Source organism: Mobula hypostoma, chromosome 22 (genome assembly GCF_963921235.1).
Source record: "Mobula hypostoma chromosome 22, sMobHyp1.1, whole genome shotgun sequence".
NCBI classification, from domain to species: Eukaryota; Metazoa; Chordata; class Chondrichthyes; order Myliobatiformes; family Myliobatidae; genus Mobula; species Mobula hypostoma.
The window spans coordinates 59,042,067-59,063,678 of NC_086118.1; the positions used below are offsets into that span (position 1 = coordinate 59,042,067).

The 21,612-nt window shown below is 48.8% G+C and overlaps 1 protein-coding gene across 5 annotated transcripts; it reads right to left on the reverse strand.

Moving 5' to 3' along the window:
• Nucleotides 1–13,534: 13,534 nt before the first annotated feature.
• LOC134336578 (WAP, Kazal, immunoglobulin, Kunitz and NTR domain-containing protein 2-like) lies at nt 13,535–16,445 on the reverse strand. Of its 5 annotated transcripts, none has more exons than XM_063030869.1 (2): nt 15,785–16,445; nt 13,535–15,733 (listed from the first exon to the last, which is right to left on the reverse strand). In XM_063030869.1, the coding sequence occupies exons 1-2, from the start codon at nt 16,428–16,430 to the stop codon at nt 14,886–14,888; spliced, it is 1,494 nt and encodes a 497-aa protein (XP_062886939.1). In that variant the 5' UTR covers nt 16,431–16,445; the 3' UTR covers nt 13,535–14,885. The 5 variants fall into 5 exon arrangements, with proteins under 5 accessions (XP_062886939.1, XP_062886936.1, XP_062886937.1 ...); XM_063030866.1 differs by having other exon boundaries at nt 13,535–15,744; nt 15,778–16,445; XM_063030867.1 differs by having other exon boundaries at nt 13,535–15,718; nt 15,761–16,445.
• Nucleotides 16,446–21,612: the final 5,167 nt, after the last annotated feature.

Genomic DNA, 21,612 nt, shown 5'->3' on the forward strand with positions numbered 1-21,612 from the left:
TCCACATACCAATCCAAATGTACCTCCACATACTAATCCAAACTTACCTCCACATAACAATCCAAACTTCCCTCCACATACCAATCCAAACGTACCTCCACATCCCAATCCAAACTTCCCTCCACATACCAATCCAAAATTCCCTCCACATACCAATTCAAACTTCCCTGCACATACCAATCCAAACTCCTCTTCACATACCAATCCAAACTTCCCATCCACATACCAATCCAAACTTCCCTCCACATACCAATCCAAATGTACCTCCACATACTAATCCAAACTTACCTCCACATACCAATCCAAACTTCCCTCCACATACCAATTCAAACTTCCCTCCACATACCAATCCAAACTTCCCTCCACATACCAATCCAAACTTACCTCCACATACCAATCCAAACTTCCCTCCACATACCAATTCAAACTTCCCTCCACATACCAATTCAAACTTCCCTCCATATACCAATCCAAACTCCTCTTCACATATCAATCCAAACTTCCCATCCACATACCAATCCAAACTTCCCTCCACATACCAATCCAAATGTACCTCCACATACTAATCCAAACTTACCTCCACATACCAATCCAAACTTCCCTCCACATACCAATTCAAACTTCCCTCCACATACCAATCCAAACTTCCCTCCACATACCAATCCAAACTTACCTCCACATACCAATCCAAACTTCCCTCCACATACCAATTCAAACTTCCCTCCACATACCAATTCAAACTTCCCTCCATATACCAATCCAAACTGCTCTTCACATATCAATCCAAACTTCCCATCCACATACCAATCCAAACTTCCCTCCACATACCAATCCAAATGTACCTCCACATACTAATCGAAACTTACCTCCACATACCAATCCAAACTTCCCTCCACATACCAATCCAAACTCCTCTTCACATACCTATCCAAACTTCCCTCCACATACCAATCCAAACTCCTCTTTACATACCAATCCAAACTTCCCATCCACATACCAATCCAAACTTCCCTCCACATACCAATCCAAATGTACCTCCACATACTAATCCAAACTTACCTCCACATACCAATCCAAACTTCCCTCCACATACCAATTCAAACTTCCCTCCACATACCAATCCAAAATCCTCTTCACATACCAATCCAAACTTCCCATCCACATACCAATCCAAATGTACCTCCACATACTAATCCAAACCTACCTCCACATAACAATCCAAACTTCCCTCCACATACCAATCCAAATGTACCTCCACATACTAATCCAAACTTACCTCCACATACCAATCCAAACTGCCCTCCACATACCAATCCAAACTCCCCTCCACATACCAATCCAAACTCCTCTTCACATACCAATCCAAACTTCCCATCCACATACCAATCCAAATGTACCTCCACATACTAATCCAAACTTACCTCCACATACCAATCCAAACTTCCCTCCACATACCAATTCAAACTTCCCTCCACATACCAATCCAAAATCCTCTTCACATACCAATCCAAACTTCCCATCCACATACCAATCCAAACTTCCCTCCACATACTAATCCAAACGTACCTCCACATACCAATCCAAACTTCCCTCCACATACCAATCCAAACTCCTCTTCCCATAACAATCCAAACTTCCCATCCACATACCAATCCAAACTTCCCTCCACATACCAATCCAAATGTACCTCCACATACTAATCCAAACTTACCTCCACATAACAATCCAAACTTCCCTCCACATACCAATCCAAACTTACCTCCACATACCAATCCAAACTTCCCTCCACATACCAATCCAAACTTCCCTCCACATACCAGTCCAAACATCCCTGCACATACCAATCCAAACGTACCTCCACATACCAATCCAAACATCCCTGCACATACCAATCCAAACGTACCTCCACATACCAATCCAAAATCCTCTTCACATACCAATCCAATTTTCCCATCCACATACCAATCCAAATGTACCTCCACATACTAATCCAAACTTACCTCCACATAACAATCCAAACTTCCCTCCACATACCAATCCAAATGTACCTCCACATCCCAATCCAAACTTCCCTCCACATACCAATCCAAAATTCCCTCCACATACCAATTCAAACTTCCCTGCACATACCAATCCAAACTCCTCTTCACATACCAATCCAAACTTCCCATCCACATACCAATCCAAACTTCCCTCCACATACCAATCCAAATGTACCTCCACATACTAATCCAAACTTACCTCCACATACCAATCCAAACTTCCCTCCACATACCAATTCAAACTTCCCTCCACATACCAATCCAAACTTCCCTCCACATACCAATCCAAACTTACCTCCACATACCAATCCAAACTTCCCTCCACATACCAATTCAAACTTCCCTCCACATACCAATTCAAACTTCCCTCCATATACCAATCCAAACTCCTCTTCACATATCAATCCAAACTTCCCATCCACATACCAATCCAAACTTCCCTCCACATACCAATCCAAATGTACCTCCACATACTAATCGAAACTTACCTCCACATACCAATCCAAACTTCCCTCCACATACCAATCCAAACTCCTCTTCACATACCTATCCAAACTTCCCTCCACATACCAATCCAAACTCCTCTTTACATACCAATCCAAACTTCCCATCCACATACCAATCCAAACTTCCCTCCACATACCAATCCAAATGTACCTCCACATACTAATCCAAACTTACCTCCACATACCAATCCAAACTTCCCTCCACATACCAATTCAAACTTCCCTCCACATACCAATCCAAAATCCTCTTCACATACCAATCCAAACTTCCCATCCACATACCAATCCAAATGTACCTCCACATACTAATCCAAACTTACCTCCACATAACAATCCAAACTTCCCTCCACATACCAATCCAAACGTACCTCCACATCCCAATCCAAACTTCCCTCCACATACCAATCCAAAATTCCCTCCACATACCAATTCAAACTTCCCTGCACATACCAATCCAAACTCCTCTTCACATACCAATCCAAACTTCCCATCCACATACCAATCCAAACTTCCCTCCACATACCAATCCAAATGTACCTCCACATACTAATCCAAACTTACCTCCACATACCAATCCAAACTTCCCTCCACATACCAATTCAAACTTCCCTCCACATACCAATCCAAACTTCCCTCCACATACCAATCCAAACTTACCTCCACATACCAATCCAAACTTCCCTCCACATACCAATTCAAACTTCCCTCCATATACCAATCCAAACTCCTCTTCACATATCAATCCAAACTTCCCATCCACATACCAATCCAAACTTCCCTCCACATACCAATCCAAATGTACCTCCACATACTAATCGAAACTTACCTCCACATACCAATCCAAACTTCCCTCCACATACCAATCCAAACTCCTCTTCACATACCAATCCAAACTTCCTTCCACATACCAGTCCAAACATCCCTGCACATACCAATCCAAACGTACCTCCACATACCAATCCATACTTCCCTCCACATACCAATTCAAACTTCACTCCACATACCAATCCAAACTCCTCTTCACATACCAATCCAAACTTCCCTCCACATACCAATCCAAACTTCCCATCCACATACCAATCCAAACTTCCCTCCACATACCAATCCAAATGTACCTCCACATACTAATCGAAACTTACCTCCACATACCAATCCAAACTTCCCTCCACATAACAATCCAAACTCCTCTTCACATACCAATCCAAACTTCCTTCCACATACCAGTCCAAACATCCCTGCACATACCAATCCAAACGTACCTCCACATACCAATCCAAACTTCCCTCCCCATACCAATCCAAACTTCCCTCCACATACCAATCCAAACTTCCCTCCACATACCAATTCAAACTTCCCTCCACATACCAATTCAAACTTCCCTGCACATACCAATCTAAACTCCTCTTCACATACCAATCCAAACTTCCCATCCACATACCAATCCAAACTTCCCTCCACATACCAATCCAAATGTACCTCCACATACTAATCCAAACTTACCTCCACATACCAATCCAAACTGCCCTCCATATACCAATCCAAACTCCTCTTCACATATCAATCCAAACTTCCCATCCACATACCAATCCAAACTTCCCTCCACATACCAATCCAAATGTACCTCCACATGCTAATCGAAACTTACCTCCACATACCAATCCAAACTTCCCTCCACATACCAATCCAAACTCCTCTTCACATACCAATCCAAACTTCCTTCCACATACCAGTCCAAACATCCCTGCACATACCAATCCAAACATACCTCCACATACCAATCCAAACTTCCCTCCACATACCAATTCAAACTTCACTCCACATACTAATCCAAACTCCTCTTCACATACCAATCCAAACTTCCCTCCACATACCAATCCAAACTCCTCTTCACATACCAATCCAAACTTCCCATCCACATACCAATCCAAACTTCCCTCCACATACCAATCCAAATGTACCTCCACATACTAATCGAAACTTACCTCCACATACCAATCCAAACTTCCCTCCACATACCAATCCAAACTCCTCTTCACATACCAATCCAAACTTCCTTCCACATACCAGTCCAAACATCCCTGCACATACCAATCCAAACGTACCTCCACATACCAATCCAAACTTCCCTCCCCATACTAATCCAAACTTCCCTCCACATACCAATCCAAACTTCCCTCCACATACCAATTCAAACTTCCCTCCACATACCAATCCAAACTCCTCTTCACATACCAATCCAAACTTCCCATCCACATACCAATCCAAACTTCCCTCCACATACCAATCCAAATTCACCTCCACATACTAATCCAAACTTACCTCCACATACCAATCCAAACTTCCCTCCAAATACCAATTCAAACTTCCCTCCACATACCAATCCAAAATCCTCTTCACATACCAATCCAAACTTCCCATCCACATACCAATCCAAACTTCCCTCCACATACCAATCCAAACTTCCCTCCCCATACCAATCCAAACTTCCCTCCACATACCAATACAATCTTCCTTCCACATACCAGTCCAAACATCCCTGCACATACCAATCCAAACGTACCTCCACATACCAATCCAAACTTCCCTCCACATACCAATTCAAACTTCCCTCCACATACCAATCCAAACTTCCCTCCACATACCAATCCATACTTCCCTCCACATACCAATTCAAACTTCCCTCCACATACCAATCCAAACTGCCCTCCATATACCAATCCAAACTCCTCTTCACATACCAATCCAAACTTCCCATCCACATACCAATCGAAACTTCCCTCCACATACCAATCCAAATGTACCTCCACATACTCATCGAAACTTACCTCCACATACCAATCCAAACTTCCCTCTACATACCAATCCAAACTCCTCTTCACATACCAATCCAAACGTACCTCCACATACCAATCCAAACTTCCCTCCCCATACTAATCCAAACTTCCCTCCACATACCAATCCAAACTTCCCTCCACATACCAATCCAAACTCCTCTTCACATACCAATCCAGACTTCCCTCCACATACCAATCCAAATGTACCTCCACATATTAATCCAAACTTACCTCCACATAACAATCCAAACTTCCCTCCACATACCAATCCAAACGTACCTCCACATACCAATCCAAACTTCCCTCCACATACCAATCCAAACCCCTCTTCACATACCAATCCAAACTTTCCTCCACATACCAATCCAAACTCCTCTTCACATACCAATCCAAACTTCCCATCCACATACCAATCCAGACTTCCCTCCACATACCAATCCAAATGTACTTCCACATATTAATCCAAACTTACCACCACATAACAATCCAAACTTCCCTCCACATACCAATCCAAACTTACCTCCACATACCAATCCAAACTTCCCTCCACATACCAATCCAAACTCCTCTTCACATACCAATCCAAACTTCCCATCCACATACCAATCCAAACTTCCCTCCACATATCAATCCAAACGTACCTCCAGATACTTACCAAAACTTACCACCACATACCAATCCAAACGTACCTCCACATAACAATCCAAACATACCTCCACATACCAATCCAAACTTCCCTCCACATACCAATCCAAACTTCCCTCCACATACGAATCCAAACGTACCTGCACATAGTAATCCAAACTTCCCTCCACATACCAATCCAAACTTCCTTCCACATACCAATCCAAACTTCCCATCCACTTACCAATCCAAACTTCCCATCCACATACCAATACAAACTTCCCTCCACATACCAATCCAAACTTCCCTCCACATACCAATCCAAACTTCCCTCCATATACCAATACAAACTTCCCTCCACATACCAATCCAAACTTCCCTCCACATACCAATCCAAACTTCCCTCCACATACCAATTCAAACTTTCCTCCACATACCAATCCAAACTTCCCTCCACATACCAATCCAAACTTACCTCGACATACCAATCCGAACATCCCTCCACATAGCAATCCAAACTTCCCTCCACATACATATTAAAAATTACCTCCACATAATAATCCAAACTTCCCTCCACATACCAATCCAAACTTCCCTCCACATACCAATCCAAACTTCCCTCCCGCATACCAATCCAAACTTACCTCCACATACCAATCCAAACTTCCCTACACATACCAATCCAAACTTCCCTCCACATACCAATTCAAACTTCCCTCCACATACCAATCCAAAATCCTCTTCACATACCAATCCAAACTTCCCATCCACATACCAATCCAAACTTCCCTCCACATACCAATCCAAACGTACCTCCAGATACTAACCAAAACTTACCACCACATACCAATCCAAACATCCCTCCACATACCAATTCAAACTTCCCTCCACATACCAATCCAAACGTACCTCCACATACCAATCCAAACTTCCCTCCACATACCAATCCAAACTTCCCTCCACATACCAATCCAAACTTCCCATCCACTTACCAATCCAAACTTTCCATCCACATACCAATACAAACTTCCCTCCACATACCTATCCAAACTTCCCTCCACATACCAATCCAAACTTCCCTCCACATACCAATACAAACTTCCCTCCACATACCAATCCAAACTTCCCTCCACATACCAATCCAAACTTCCTTCCACATACCAATTCAAACTTCGCTCCACATACCAATCCAAACTTCCCTCCACATACCAATCCAAACTTCCCTCCACATACCAATCCAAACTTCCCTCCCGCATACCAATCCAAACTTCCCTCCACATACCAATCCAAATGTACCTCCACATATTAATCCAAACTTACCTCCACATACCAATCCAAACTTCCCTCCACATACCAATCCAAACTTCCCTCCACATACCAATTCAAACTTCCCTCCACATACCAATCCAAAATCCTCTTCACATACCAATCCAAACTTCCCATCCACATACCAATCCAAACTTCCCTCCACATACCAATCCAAACTCCTCTTCACATACCAATCCAAACTTCCCATCCACATACCAATCCAAACTTCCCTCCACATACCAATTCAAACGTACCTCCAGATACTAACCAAAACTTACCACCACATACCAATCCAAACATCCCTCCACATACCAATTCAAACTTCCCTCCACATACCAATCCAAACGTACCTCCACATACCAATCCAAACTTCCCTCCACATACCAATCCAAACGTACCTGCACATACCAATCCAAACGTACCTCCACATACCAATCCAAACTTCCCTCCACATACCAATCCAAACTTCCCTCCACATACTGAATCCAAACTTCCTTCCACATACCAATCCAAACTTCCCTCCACATACCAATTCAATCTTCCCTCCACATACCGAATCCAAACTTCCCTCCACATACCAATCCAAACTTCCCTCCACATGCCAATCCAAACTTCCCTCCACATACCAATCCAAACTCCTCTGCACATACCAATCCAAACTTCCCATCCACGTACCAATCCAAACGTACCTCCACATACCAATCCAAACTTCCCTCCATATAGCAATCCAAACTTCCCTCCACATACCAATCCAAACTTCCCTCCACATACCAATCCAAACGTACCTCCACATACCAATCCAAACTTCCCTCCACATACCAATCCAAACTTCCCTCCACATAACAATCCAAACGTACCTCCACATACCAATCCAAACTTCCTTCCACATACCAATCCAAACGTAACTTCACAGACTAATCCAACCTTCCCTCCACATACCAATCCAAACTTCCCATCCACATACCAATCCAAACCTCCTCCACATACTGAATCCAAACTTCCCTCCACATACCAATTCAAATTTACCTCTACATACTAGTCCAAACTTCCCTCCACATACCAATCCAAACTTGCCTCCACATACCAATCCAAACGTACCTCCACATACTAATCCAAACTTCCCTCCACATACCAATCCAAACTTCCCTCCACATACTGAATCCAAACTTCCTTCCACATACCAATCCAAACTTCCCTCCACATACCAATCCAAACTTACCTCCACATCCCAATCCAAACTTCCCTCCACATACCAATCCAAACTTCCCTCCACATACCAATCCAAACTTCCCTCCACATACCAATTCAAACTTCCCTCCACATACCGAATCCAAACTTCCCTCCACATACCAATCCAAACTTCCCTCCACATGCCAATCCAAACTTCCCTCCACATACCAATCCAAACTCCTCTGCACATACCAATCCAAACTTCCCATCCACGTACCAATCCAAACTTCCCTCCACATACCAATCCAAACTTCTCCTAAATGTTGAAATTGAACCTGCATCCACCACTTCCGCTGGGCACTCATCCCACTCGCTCATCACCCTCTGAGTGATGAAGTTGCCCTTAAACATTTCTCCTTTCACCCTTAACCCATGACATTTAGTTCGGGTTTCACTCAATCTCAGTGGAAAAGCTTGCTTGCATTTATCTTATCTATATCCTCAGAATTTTGTATACCTTTATCAAATCTTCCCTCTTTCTCCTATGCTCCAGGGAATAAAGTACCAAGAAACCTTTGCTTATTTCTTCAGGTCTTCAAGACCTGGCAACATCCTTGTAATTTTCTCTGTATTCTTTTAATATTTTGATATCGTTCCTGTAGGTAAGTGACCATTACTCTAAATGTTACCTATGCTTTACACAATGTCAGAATAACATCGCAACTCCTGTGCTCAATAGTTTGATTTATGAAGGCCAATGTGCCAAAGGCTCCCTTTCCAGCCCTGAAGAAGGGTCTCAGTATGAAACATTAACTGTTTATTCCCCTCTGTAGACGCTGCCCGACCTGCTGAGTTCCTCCGGCATTTTGTGTGTTTCTGTGTTGCTCTGGATTTCCAGTATCTGCAGAATCCCTTGTGTTCCCCTGTCTACCTGTGTTGCTACTTTCAAGGAATTATGTAGCTGATTTCCCAGACCCCTCTGGAACCAGGGATGTGAGACTGTGTGTGTCTCGCCAGGTCTCTAATGGACTCAGTGATGAGCCATTTTCTTGTGAAGTATGGAGTTCGGTAAGCGATCCATGGGGTGACGTGCAGCACAGAAGCATTTCCAAGTAGGAAGCCCACAGACACTTGTCAGCTGACTGGTCGTTAGTGTATGTATCCGTGAGGGTGAATGAACAAGACCAGAGTCAAATTCAATCAATACTTTATTAGAGATTGAATATTGATATTTAATCAATTGAAAAGATTGGCTCTAGATTCAGGTACAAATAAATAGTATTCACATCATCATTATAAATTCATTCACAGTAAAATCACCAACATTCTACAAACTTTTTGTTCTGACTGGAATTGATTACAGAGCTATTTACAAAATTGGATTCATTTATCTCATCCCTCTGTGTAACCCTAACCCTACCAAGAGCTCACACCAGCAGAGGTTTAATATTTCAAATTACTTTGAAAAGAAATTGCCTGTTCCCAGCTCAAACATCTCTGTCCCATCGCACACCATAAGACACTGGAATAGAATTAGGTTGCTCGACCCATTGAGGCTGCTCCATCATTCCATCATGGCTGATTTATTATCCCTCTCAACCCCATTCTCCTGCCTTCTCCCCGTAACCTCGGACACCCTTACTAATCAGAAACCTATCAACTGGCTAAAGAAATTCCTCCTCATCTCTGTTCCAAAGGGACGTCATTGTACTCTGAGTCTGTGCCCTCTGGTCCTAGACTCCCCACTATAGGAAACATTCTCTCCATATCCACTCTGTCTAGTCCATTCAATACTCAATAGGTTTCAATGAGAACACCCCTCATTCTTATAAACTTCAGTGAGAATAGGCCCAGAGCCATCAAGGTCTCCTCATACATTAACCCTTTCATTCCCAGGATAATTCTCGTGAACCTTCTTTCAACCCTCTCCAATGCCAGCATATTCTTTCTTGGCTAAGAGGCCCACAGCTGCTAACAATACTCCGTGTCATCTGACCAATGCCTTATAAATATTCAACATTACATCTAGGGTAGACATCAGAGATTAGAGAGAGGATAAGGCTGTTCCAAATGCCCTTTGAAATGTTGGGACCTAAGTGTCCAGTGGGGCTAGAAATTACAAATCTGTAGTTTGTGGTCTACATCCTGGGTGTCTATAGAGTGACGGAGGTTGCCCAGAGTCTCCTTGATGCTGAAGTGGTCCTGAGGTCTCTCTGATTTGTGGGTAATGGCACAGACTGAAATATTAGCCTTGACAAGGTTCGGTTCAATGGATTAAGTAGCGAGTTGGGAGGGTGTGGCAGGTGGTGTCTCTGATCTCATGCCAACTTTGCTCCAGCGTCTGTCCATATCCATAAATCCCTCGAAGTTGCTGCACAAGTAGATAGGACAGTTAAGATGGCATACTGTGTGTTGGCCTTCAGTTGTTTGGAAATTGTGTTCAAAAGCTGTGAGATATTGCAGCTCTATAAAACCTAGTTAGACCACATTTGTAGTATTCAGCATTCAGTTCTGGTCACTTTATTACAGAAAGGATGTGCAGAGGAAATTTACCAGGACTCTGCTTGGACTGGAGAGCATGTCCTATAAGGATAGGCTAAGCGAGCTAGGGCTTTTCTCTTTGGAGTGAAGGAGGATGAGATGTGACTTGATAGAGGTGTACAAGACGATAAGAGGCATAGCTCGAGTGGACAGCCAGAGACGTTTTCCCAGGGTGGAAGAGAGGGCATAATTTTAAAGTGATTGGAGGAAAGTATAGAGGGGATGTGATAGTTTTTTTTTACACAGAGTGGGGTGGGTGGCTGTAACACGCTGCCAGGGGTGGTGGTAAACAATCCAAAGATTCATAGGCAGGGATGTGGAGGATAGAAAAATGGAGGTCTATGTGGGAGGGAAGGGTTAGATTGATCTTAGTGTAGGTTAAAAGGTTGGCACAACTGTGTGGGCCAAAGGGTGTGTACTGTGCTATAAAATTCTATGTTCTGTTCACATGTGAGTCTTGGGTCTGGGCAGTGAATGGGAGGTAACCTACTGGGAGGAGATGAGATTTGAACTCACCATCCATGTCCTTGGATACTCCGCACTGGCCATCAGCTGTGCTGTTCGGGGGAGAGGGGAGAGTGCCTATTACCAATTGGCCCCTCATGGCCAGGTTATGATGCACGGAGCCAGAGGGAGTGACAGCATCTCATTGGGAGGCTGCATCAGGGAAGCAAAGAGGGGTGTCAGGACTATCAGAGTGATGTCTGGGACAGAGGAAGGAGCAAGGCTCGGTATTTTTCCCTCCCCCTACCCATTCTTGCTGCAAGGGGTTGGGATCGGTTGCACAGACCGTGACCATTCCTAGAGTTATCGCTCAGCCGCTGTGAGGGCCAGGGAGGACACCCTCTCCAATGCAGTGACGTTTTCAGGCACCTGCGCTGCCTCTGGAATCTCAGGAGTGTCTACACCAGTGACATCACAAGGCAACATTCCAATCAATTTCCCATTTTGATTGGTGGATTCTGGGCATGATGTCAGATGGTGAGCGCTGATCCAACTGCAGTAGAAGGAGGAGAGGCACAAACATGGCAGTGTACCCACAGCCTGGGAATCTGGCATAACCCAGTAACCCTAACCAGAGGGACATCTCACAGTGAACTGCACTCCACTAAAGCTCAACACATCACCACCCAGGCCCACCAGTACGACAAGACCTCCTCTACTATTTGGGTCACACACACTAAATCTAAAGTAAGTGCTTATTTAATTTGTCAAAAGTGAGACTCCTTTTACAGAAACTTTTCACTGATATCTTTTGTTCTGTATGGAATTCTGGAGAAGTAGAGCCCTATTGACCAGGACTGACTGGCCTATTGACCAAGACTAGCCCAATGGCTAGAAATGGCCCCTTGACTAGGACTGACTGATTGACTAGGATTGGCCCCTTGACTCAGATTGGACATTGACTAGGACTGACCCGCTGACCAGAACTGACTGATTGACTAGGATTGGCCCCTTGACTAGGATTGGCCCCTTAACTCAGATTGGCCCATTGACCAGGATTGGCCCCTTGACTAGGACTGACCCGCTGACTAGGACTGACTGATTGACCAGGATTGGCCCACTGACCAGAACGAGCCCCTTGACTAGGACTGGCCCGCTGACCAGGACTGACCCGCTGACCAGGACTGACTGATTGACCAGGATTGGCCCACTGACCAGGATTGGCCCACTGACCAGAACGAGCCCCTTGACTAGGATTGGCCCATTGACCAGGATTGGCCCACTGACCAGAACGAGCCCCTTGACTAGGATTGGCCCATTGACCAGGATTGGCCCATTGACCAGAACGAGCCCATTGACCAGGACTGACCCGCTGACCAGGACTGACTGATTGACTAGGATTGGCCCATTGACCAAGACCAGCCCATCCACTAGAACTGGTCTAGAAACCAGAAGCACACATTAATCAGTCCCCGTGCTTTAACAAGATAATGAGCAAGGGCCTCATTCAAGCATGGAGACTGGTTAACATGCTAGCTCTGCTCATTATTAAGAACTTGTTCATTAACTTGAACCAGCATCTGAATTAGAATTAGTCATTTATCTGGAATTAGAATCGGTCAGTTGTCACATCCAGCATGTTGACCACAAATGGCCCACTGACCACAACCAGATCCCATTATCAATAACACCACTGACCAGAACGATCGATTAACCAGATGTGGCCTCTTGACCGGAACTGGTCCAGTAACTCTGAAAGCAAAACCACTCATTTACCATTAACCATTACCAGTCCATTAATTGACTTCAAATATCAAAGTACTTTGATAATAAATTTACTTGAAACTTTAACTAGCACTATCCCAATAATGAGAATTGGCCTCTTGACCAGAACCGGTCAATTAACCTGTTGCCTGTTGACCAGGGATTGGCCAAATCACCAACAGTTACCCATTCACCAGCACTGGCCATTGTCCATAATGGCTCACTGACCAAGACCATCATTTAGTCTTAGACCATGGTTCCCAACCTTTTTTATGGCATGGACCAATACCATCAAGCAAGGTTAGGAACCCCCGACTTAGAACAAAAGTAATCCCTTAACCAGAACAAGATGTTCACTAGGACCACTGAACTAATCAAAACCAGTTCACTGACCAGAACAAACCCATCAATTAGACAAATAGTGACCACTGAGCGGAGCTGGCCGACAAATGGACTGATTAACCTATCGTCCCATCATCCTATGTGGAAACTTATCAGAACCTACCGTTTGATCAGGAAGATCAATTAACCAGAATGGTTTATAGTCCATTTGTACCCAAACACCAGAACTAGATAATTAATTAACAGCAGTTGACCAGGAATAACCCACTAACCAGTACTGGCCTATTGCTTAGCAGAGCCATTGCAGAGAATCAGCATGTTGACTAGATCTGGAACACAGGGCCTTGACTAGAACCATTCCAATAACCAGATTTGTCCCACCAACCACAACAAGCCATTTACCAGCAACGAGCTCATTGACCAGAATTGGCTGATAAAGCAACCAATTGTTAGTTCCAACTCATTGACCAATACCGGCCCATCAACCAGATCAATGCACTGACCAGATTCTCCCACAGAGCAAAACTGATCCAGTAACAGACCCAGACTACAACTAACCGCACCCCCTCACTCGCACCGAGAGCCTGAATTGCTCCATGAACCATAACTGATCCATGAAGCTGAAGTGGGTGATTGACTAGTACTGGTTCAAAGACTGAACCGGTCTATTGATAAAAACTTGTCAATTAACCAATAGTTGCCCATAAAAGTGTACCTATATAACCTTGAATTACAACTTTGGCCAGAACCAATGCATTGTCCTAAAATAAACTGTTGACCAGAACCAGCTCTTTGGTCAATATCAATCCATTAACCATACCATGCCAATTCTATTTAACCACCTTAAACAGAATTGGCTCAGTGACCAGTATTCACTAGTAGTGGTCTAGTAAACAGCAACCACCCATTGGCTAAAATTGCTCAATTAACCAAAACCAGACAAGTGACCATTGAATTCAACTAGTCCGTTTACCTGGACCATAACACTGACAAGGAATGGACAAAAGACCTGGACTGGACTATTGACTTCAACTAGTCCGTTTACCTGGACCAGAACATTGATGAGGACTGAACCAGACCACAGACTAGACTACTGACAGGGACTGACCACTAAGCTGGACTGGATCACTGACCCAGAATGGACTACTAACTGGGACTGTACCAGTGACTCAAATCGTACCACTGAGTGGGTGGGACTGGACCATTGACCTGGACTGAGCCATTGATCGCAACTGGCCAGTGCTGCTTTAGGACCAATCCTAGCCAACTGCCCAGCCGCCAACCTCAGCTGACTGGGGAGCGGTGCCGGGCTACTGCAGGCCGGTCAGCTCCCTCAGCAGGTCACACGTCTTCTTCTCCTTGACTTCGGCCAGCTTCTTGATGCGCTTGTCGCTGAGGGGCCGGACGAAGCTATGTGGCTGTAGGGTGGCCATGCCATTGTGCACGTCGCCCATGACAATGAGCGGCCCCTCCTCGCTGGTCATGTTGGGGCAGGGGCAGTTCCAGTCCATGTTCAGCAGCGTGATCTCCAGCACCTCGCTGCCAAAGAACTGCAGCCCCATCTTTTCGTCCTTGAGCACCCGGTCGACGGTGAAGAGCGCGCGGCCGGAGTCGGTCTCCTCGGCCAGCTCGGTCACGCGCCCCACGATCACGTAGTCGCTCTTGCAGTAGCTGGTGACGATCTTGAAGCGAGGCTTGCAGGCCTTACAGTGCTGGTTCCGGGGGTACGGGCAGATCTCCTCGCACGTCTCCCGGCTCTCGAAGTTGTTCTCGTTGCCGCCACAGCCGCCGTAAATGAACGACTGGCACTGCCGGTGGACGCTGCTGTACGCCCAGCGGGGCTCCCACACCTTGCAGCTGCCCTGCAGCGCCGGCAGGCTGCAGATGTTCACCGGCTCGTCCATGCAGCTCCCCATGCACGCCTCGTAGCTGCCGAAGTGGCCTAGGCCGCCCTCCCCGCCCCCGCCCCGGTCCCCGTTGGCGTTCCTGCTCCCGTTCCCAGCCCCGCAGGCGGTGAAGGTGAAGCAGTTGTTCTTCTTGGCATCATAGAACCAGCGGACGTGCTGCGCGCTCCCGGGACCGCAGGGCTGGCGCTCGGGCCGCCGCAGGCACTCGCGGGCGGGGAGCGCGCCCCCGCCGCCCGCTCCCGCGCCCCCGCCTCCCCCGCCGCTGCTGTTGGTGCTGCCGCCGTCGGGCACCAGCGCCTCGCGCCGGATGACTGAGAAGGGGAAGTGCGCGCTCACGGCGCCGCCGGCGTTGCGCGCCGTGCACGTGTAGGTGCCCGCGTCCTGCAGCTGCGCGTTGTAGATGACCAGCTGGCCGATGTTGGTCACCACCATGTTGCCGCGCACGTGATTGGGTCGCAGAACCACGTGGGGCCCGCCCTCGAGCCGCCGCTCCCACGTGATGTCGGGCCGCGGGCGCCCGCTGACGTCGCACAGGAAGCTGGCGGTGCCGCCCACGTAAATGGACTGGGGCACGGGCGTGGAGAGGAGCGCGGGCGCGAGTACGCCCTGCGCCGTGGTGAGCGCGCTCGCCGGGGTGGGGCGCGGGGTGGTGTGCGGGAGCGGCGACGGCGCGCTGGTGCTGAGGCTGCCGAAGCGGTGGGTGCAGGTGACCACGGTCAGGGTGATACCCTTGGTGCACGCCTCCGCGTCCATGTAGCACTTGTTGTAGTAGGTGAGGCCGTCCGAGGCGCAGGTGAAGTGCGGCTCCTTCTCGCAGCGATCCCGGCACTTGCACACCGGCTGCCCGTCCCAGATGTCGCACTCGGACCCCTGCTGGGCGCACATGAAGCGGTCGCAGCTGGCGCCCCGCGGCATGCCCACCGGACCCTTCCGGCCCTTCAGCGCCATGTAGCGGGCCGCCACGCAGCTCCGGGAGCCGCACACGTTCGGGCAGCACTTCTCGAAGGTCTCGCAGTCCTGCGGAAAGGCAAAAGAGCAGAGGTTGGCGGGGCCGCGCACAGCAGGGCAGGCCTGTGGGTGGTGTTGGGACGGCACGACCACCCCCTCATCAGCCGGGGTTCCGGAGCTCCCTCCGCACGCTCTGCGGCGCTCCCTCCCGCCGAGGGGCGCTCCCTCAGCACTACACTGAGCCAAGGCGAAAGGTGGTTTAGCCCTTCCCGTGACAGATCCTACATAAATGGCGGGGGTGGGGGGGGCGGAGAAGGATTTCTCAGACACGGGTGGGGTGTGAGGGAGAGCGTCTGAGGGCACAGGAGGAGATTGTTCAGTCCATCCAGTGCGTGACATATTGTTCTGGGTGAAACCGGCTGAGCCCCACCCGCCGCTTAATCCCATCAGGGAGTTCCTGTTGTGCCCTCTCGCCCCGCGCCGGAGCCCCCTCCCCCAGGTTAGATTAGGGTTGGGGGAATACAGTACTGAAGCTTCCCTGTCCCCATCCGGAGAGCCGGCGCGAGTGGGGACGCGAATTCTTCCCGTGCCCGATTTCCCTGCTTCAGGCTCTCCCTGACCCGTACCTCCGCCGGGGACAGTCACCCACCACCATAAGTATCTGGTTATGGATGTGCGGGTACACGCAACCAGCCCCACCCCCCAGGAGAAACCCGTCCGATGGATTTATCGGGCTCCCGTCTTCAGTCGGGTCTCTCTCGCTCTCTCCACCTGATACAACGGCGGCCGCGAAAACCGGGTTCTCTTTGGAAACTGTGGTCCGACTCCGTGGCTCCCCCAGGACTGAGTTACAGACGGTAGCAGGCACCCTCCCTCACCGTCTCCCTCCGCACTCTAATCTTAGCGCCTCACAATGTCCTTTTCGTCCCCCCCCCCCACTTTTACTCTCCACCTCAGCTGCGAGCCTGTCGGCGACCCGTTCCCCTCCCCCTCACTCCTCTGCCCCTTCCCCCGTTCACTGGCTGGGGCCGCTAGCCCGAAGCCCAAAGCCCCTTTGTTCCTCCGGCAGTATTTGTATCCGGTTTACGCGGCACACAACGGCTTTAACGATCGCTCCATTGACAGATTAACGTGCTGGAGCCGGGCGAATTGCGGTGTCCGCCGGCGAGCCGTCCTGCGCTGGAAGGAGGTTTCTGGGGACGGTGGAATTGGAAGCCCCGCGCTGCCTCAGCGGGTCCTCTCTTGCCTAAATAAAACCTCCCGTCCCGCCTAATGCGTGTCTCCCGACCCGTTACCAACTTGCACCGGTGGAAAGGGAACCGGCGCGGCGCGGACACGGAACGGCCGGGGTCTCCGCTGGACACCGGTTTCCGCCGCCCGGAGATTTTGGTCAGTACCGAGACTGATTCAAGCACCTGGATAAAGCGCAGCTGTTCAATTATTTTTAATAGACTAATCGGGAGAGGTGGCGCGGGCGGCGAACCACACTTGGCACTCCTCAAATCCTAAATCATCCCAAAGCAGGAGCCCGAGCGGTGTAGCGTCCCGAGAACCGGGACGGAGCGAGCGAAGGAACATTCCCAAACTTTCGGATATTCCCCGCTGTCAGACTCCGGACGGACCCCGGCAGCTGGGAATATCGGGTGGGGAGCGAGGAGTCGGGTCGGGGCGAGTGGCGCGGGGCTGTGAGGATGCAGTCGGGGGCGGCCGTTACCTGGTCCGCCTCACACTCCCGGGAGCAAGTGCTCTGCGCGTCCACCCAGAGGCTGGGGCTCATCTCGTTCGGGCAGATCCCGGCGTGGGAGTATTTGATCCGAGACACCGGCACGTTGTCCACGCAGATCGGGAGGAGCAGCGAGAGAAGGAGGCTCGGCGCGGAGATGCGGTGCATGGCTGTGGCAGCTGGAGGCGGTGAATGGTCAGGGGAGCGACCTATCTGTCATCAATCCTGTACGCTTTCCCTCTGCCGGCGCCCCGCTGCTCTCCCGCTCTCTGGTACCGCTCCTGTCTCGCTCTGGATGGGTAGCCCCGGATTAGTGACTTGCAGCGCCTGGTGAGTTTTGGAAACGCTAACACTTAATGAGATTTCCGATTTCGTTCCCTGTCTATTTATACGCTGCCCCGGAGGACGTGTCTGGGTTAAATCTGGCACTCTCACCCTGGAGCGTCTCACGGTGACAGTAACTAACTGGTGCCGTGACCCTTGGGCCTGGTGCGGGAGCTGAGACGGTGTGTGGAGCATGAGTATACAGTACAGCTACCGGACACCCGGGGTCCGGGTCCAGGCTTCGCGGGGAACGGGGTTCACGTTTTGGAACTTGGGCGGGAACCACAGAGGGACAACCACATGTTGTCGATAATTATCTCCAGGTCTCGTGCTCCCGTTGTTTATTGTTTATTTGTTAGTTATTATTTCTTGTCTTTTGCACTCTCCCAATTCGTCCATCTTCGTCACGTGAGGTTTTCCCTTGGTTCTGTTGTGTTTCGTGATACTTACTGTGAATTCCCGCAAGAAAATGAATCTCAGGGTTGTACATAGTGACATATATGGACTTTGATAATGAATTCACTTTTGAACAGTCTCGCTTCACGGGGCATCTGCCTCCACTGGAAAGACACTTCTGTACTCCGCTCCGGAACGAGTGGTTTATTCCCCGCACCTCCCGCGTGTTTGCTCGGTTCTCCCAGCGCGGGGACGCCCACTTCGCCGAGGAGCTTCATTCTCTTCGCACATCTCCAGCGACTTCCTCGCCATTTGTCCCTGTTTTCCCTGTCATCGGGACAATGAGTTTCAAAGGGAAGACGCTCCGGTAAGGGGGGCGTTTGATGACTCGGGGTCTGTACTCGTTGGAGTTTAGAAGAATGAGGGAGGAGGATCTCACTGAAACCTATCGAATGTTGAAAGGCCTCGATAGAGTGGATGTGGAGAGGATGTTTCCTGTAGTGGGGGAGTCTAGGACCAGAGGACACAGATAGAGTGGATGTGGAGAGGATGTTTTTTTGTAGTGGAAGAGTCTGGGACCAGAGGACACAGATAGAGTGGATGTGGAGAGGATGTTTCCTATAGTGGGGGAGTCTGGGACCAGAGGACACAAATAGTGGATGTGGAGTGGATGTTTCCTATAGTGGGGAAGTCTGGGACCGGAGGACACAGATAGAGTGGATGTGGAGAGGATGTTTCCTATAGTGGGGGAGTCTAGGACCAGAGGACACAGATAGAGCGGATGTGGTGAGGATGTTTCCTATAGTGGGGGAATCTGGGACCAGAGGACACAGATAGAGTGGATGTGGAGAGGATGTTTCCTAACGTGGGGGAGTCTGGGACCAGAGGACCCAGATAGAGTGGATGTGGTGAGGATGTTTCCTATAGTGGGGGAGTCTAGGACCAGAGGACACACATAGAGTGGATGTGGAGAGGATGTTTTCTGTAGTGGGGAGTCTAGGACTAGAGGACACAGATAGAGTGGATGTGGAGAGGATGTTTCCTCTCGTGGGGGAGTCTAGGACCAGAGGGCACAGATAGAGTCGATGTGGAGAGGATGTTTCCTATAGTGGGGGAGTCTACGACCAGAGGACACAGATAGAGTGGATGTGGAGAGGATGTTTCTTATGGTGGAGGAGTCTAGGACCAGAGGACACAGATAGAGTGGATGTGGTAAGGATGTTTCCTATAGTGGGGGAGTCTAGGACCAGAGGACACAGATGGAGAGGATGTTTCCTATAGTGAGGGTGTCTAGGACCAGAGGACACAGATAGAGTGGATGTGGAGAGGATGTTTCCTATAGTGGGGTAGTCTAGGACCAGAGGACACAGATAGAGTGGATGTGGAGAGGATGTTTTCTGTAGTGGGGGAGTCTGGGACCAGAGGACACAGATAGGGTGGATGTGGTAAGGATGTTTCCTATAGTGGGGGAGTCTGGGACCAGAGGACACAGATAGTGGATGTGGAGTGGATGTTTCCTATAGTGGGGGAGTCTAGCACCAGAGGACACAGATAGAGTGGATGTGGTGAGGTTGTTTCCTATAGTGGGGAAGTCTGGGACCGGAGGACACAGATAGAGTGGATGTGGAGAGGATGTTTCCTATAGTGGGGGAGTCTAGGACCAGAGGACACAGATAGAGCGGATGTGGTGAGGATGTTTCCTATAGTGGGGGAATCTGGGACCAGAGGACACAGATAGAGTGGATGTGGAGAGGATGTTTCCTAACGTGGGGGAGTCTGGGACCAGAGGACCCAGATAGAGTGGATGTGGTGAGGATGTTTCCTATAGTGGGGGAGTCTAGGACCAGAGGACACAGATAGAGTGGATGTGGAGAGGATGTTTTCTGTAGTGGGGAGTCTAGGACCAGAGGACACAGATAGAGCGGATGTGGTGAGGATGTTTCCTATAGTGGGGGAGTCTGGGACCAGAGGACACAGATAGTGGATGTGGAGTGGATGTTTCCTATAGTGGGGGAGTCTAGCACCAGAGGACACAGATAGAGTGGATGTGGTGAGGTTGTTTCCTATAGTGGGGAAGTCTGGGACCGGAGGACACAGATAGAGTGGATGTGGAGAGGATGTTTCCTATAGTGGGGGAGTCTAGGACCAGAGGACACAGATAGAGCGGATGTGGTGAGGATGTTTCCTATAGTGGGGGAGTCTGGGACCAGAGGACACAGATAGAGTGGATGTGGAGAGGATGTTTCCTAACGTGGGGGAGTCTGGGACCAGAGGACCCAGATAGAGTGGATGTGGTGAGGATGTTTCCTATAGTGGGGGAGTCTAGGACCAGAGGACACAGATAGAGTGGATGTGGAGAGGATGTTTTCTGTAGTGGGGAGTCTAGGACCAGAGGACACAGATAGAGCGGATGTGGTGAGGATGTTTCCTATAGTGGGGGAATCTGGGACCAGAGGACACAGATAGAGTGGATGTGGAGAGGATGTTTACTAACGTGGGGGAGTCTGGGACCAGAGGACCCAGATAGAGTGGATGTGGTGAGGATGTTTCCTATAGTGGGGGAGTCTAGGACCAGAGGACACAGATAGAGTGGATGTGGAGAGGATGTTTTCTGTAGTGGGGAGTCTAGGACTAGAAGACACAGATAGAGTGGATGTGGAGAGGATGTTTCCTCTCGTGGGGGAGTCTAGGACCAGAGGACACAGATAGAGTGGATGTGGAGAGGATGTTTCCTATGGT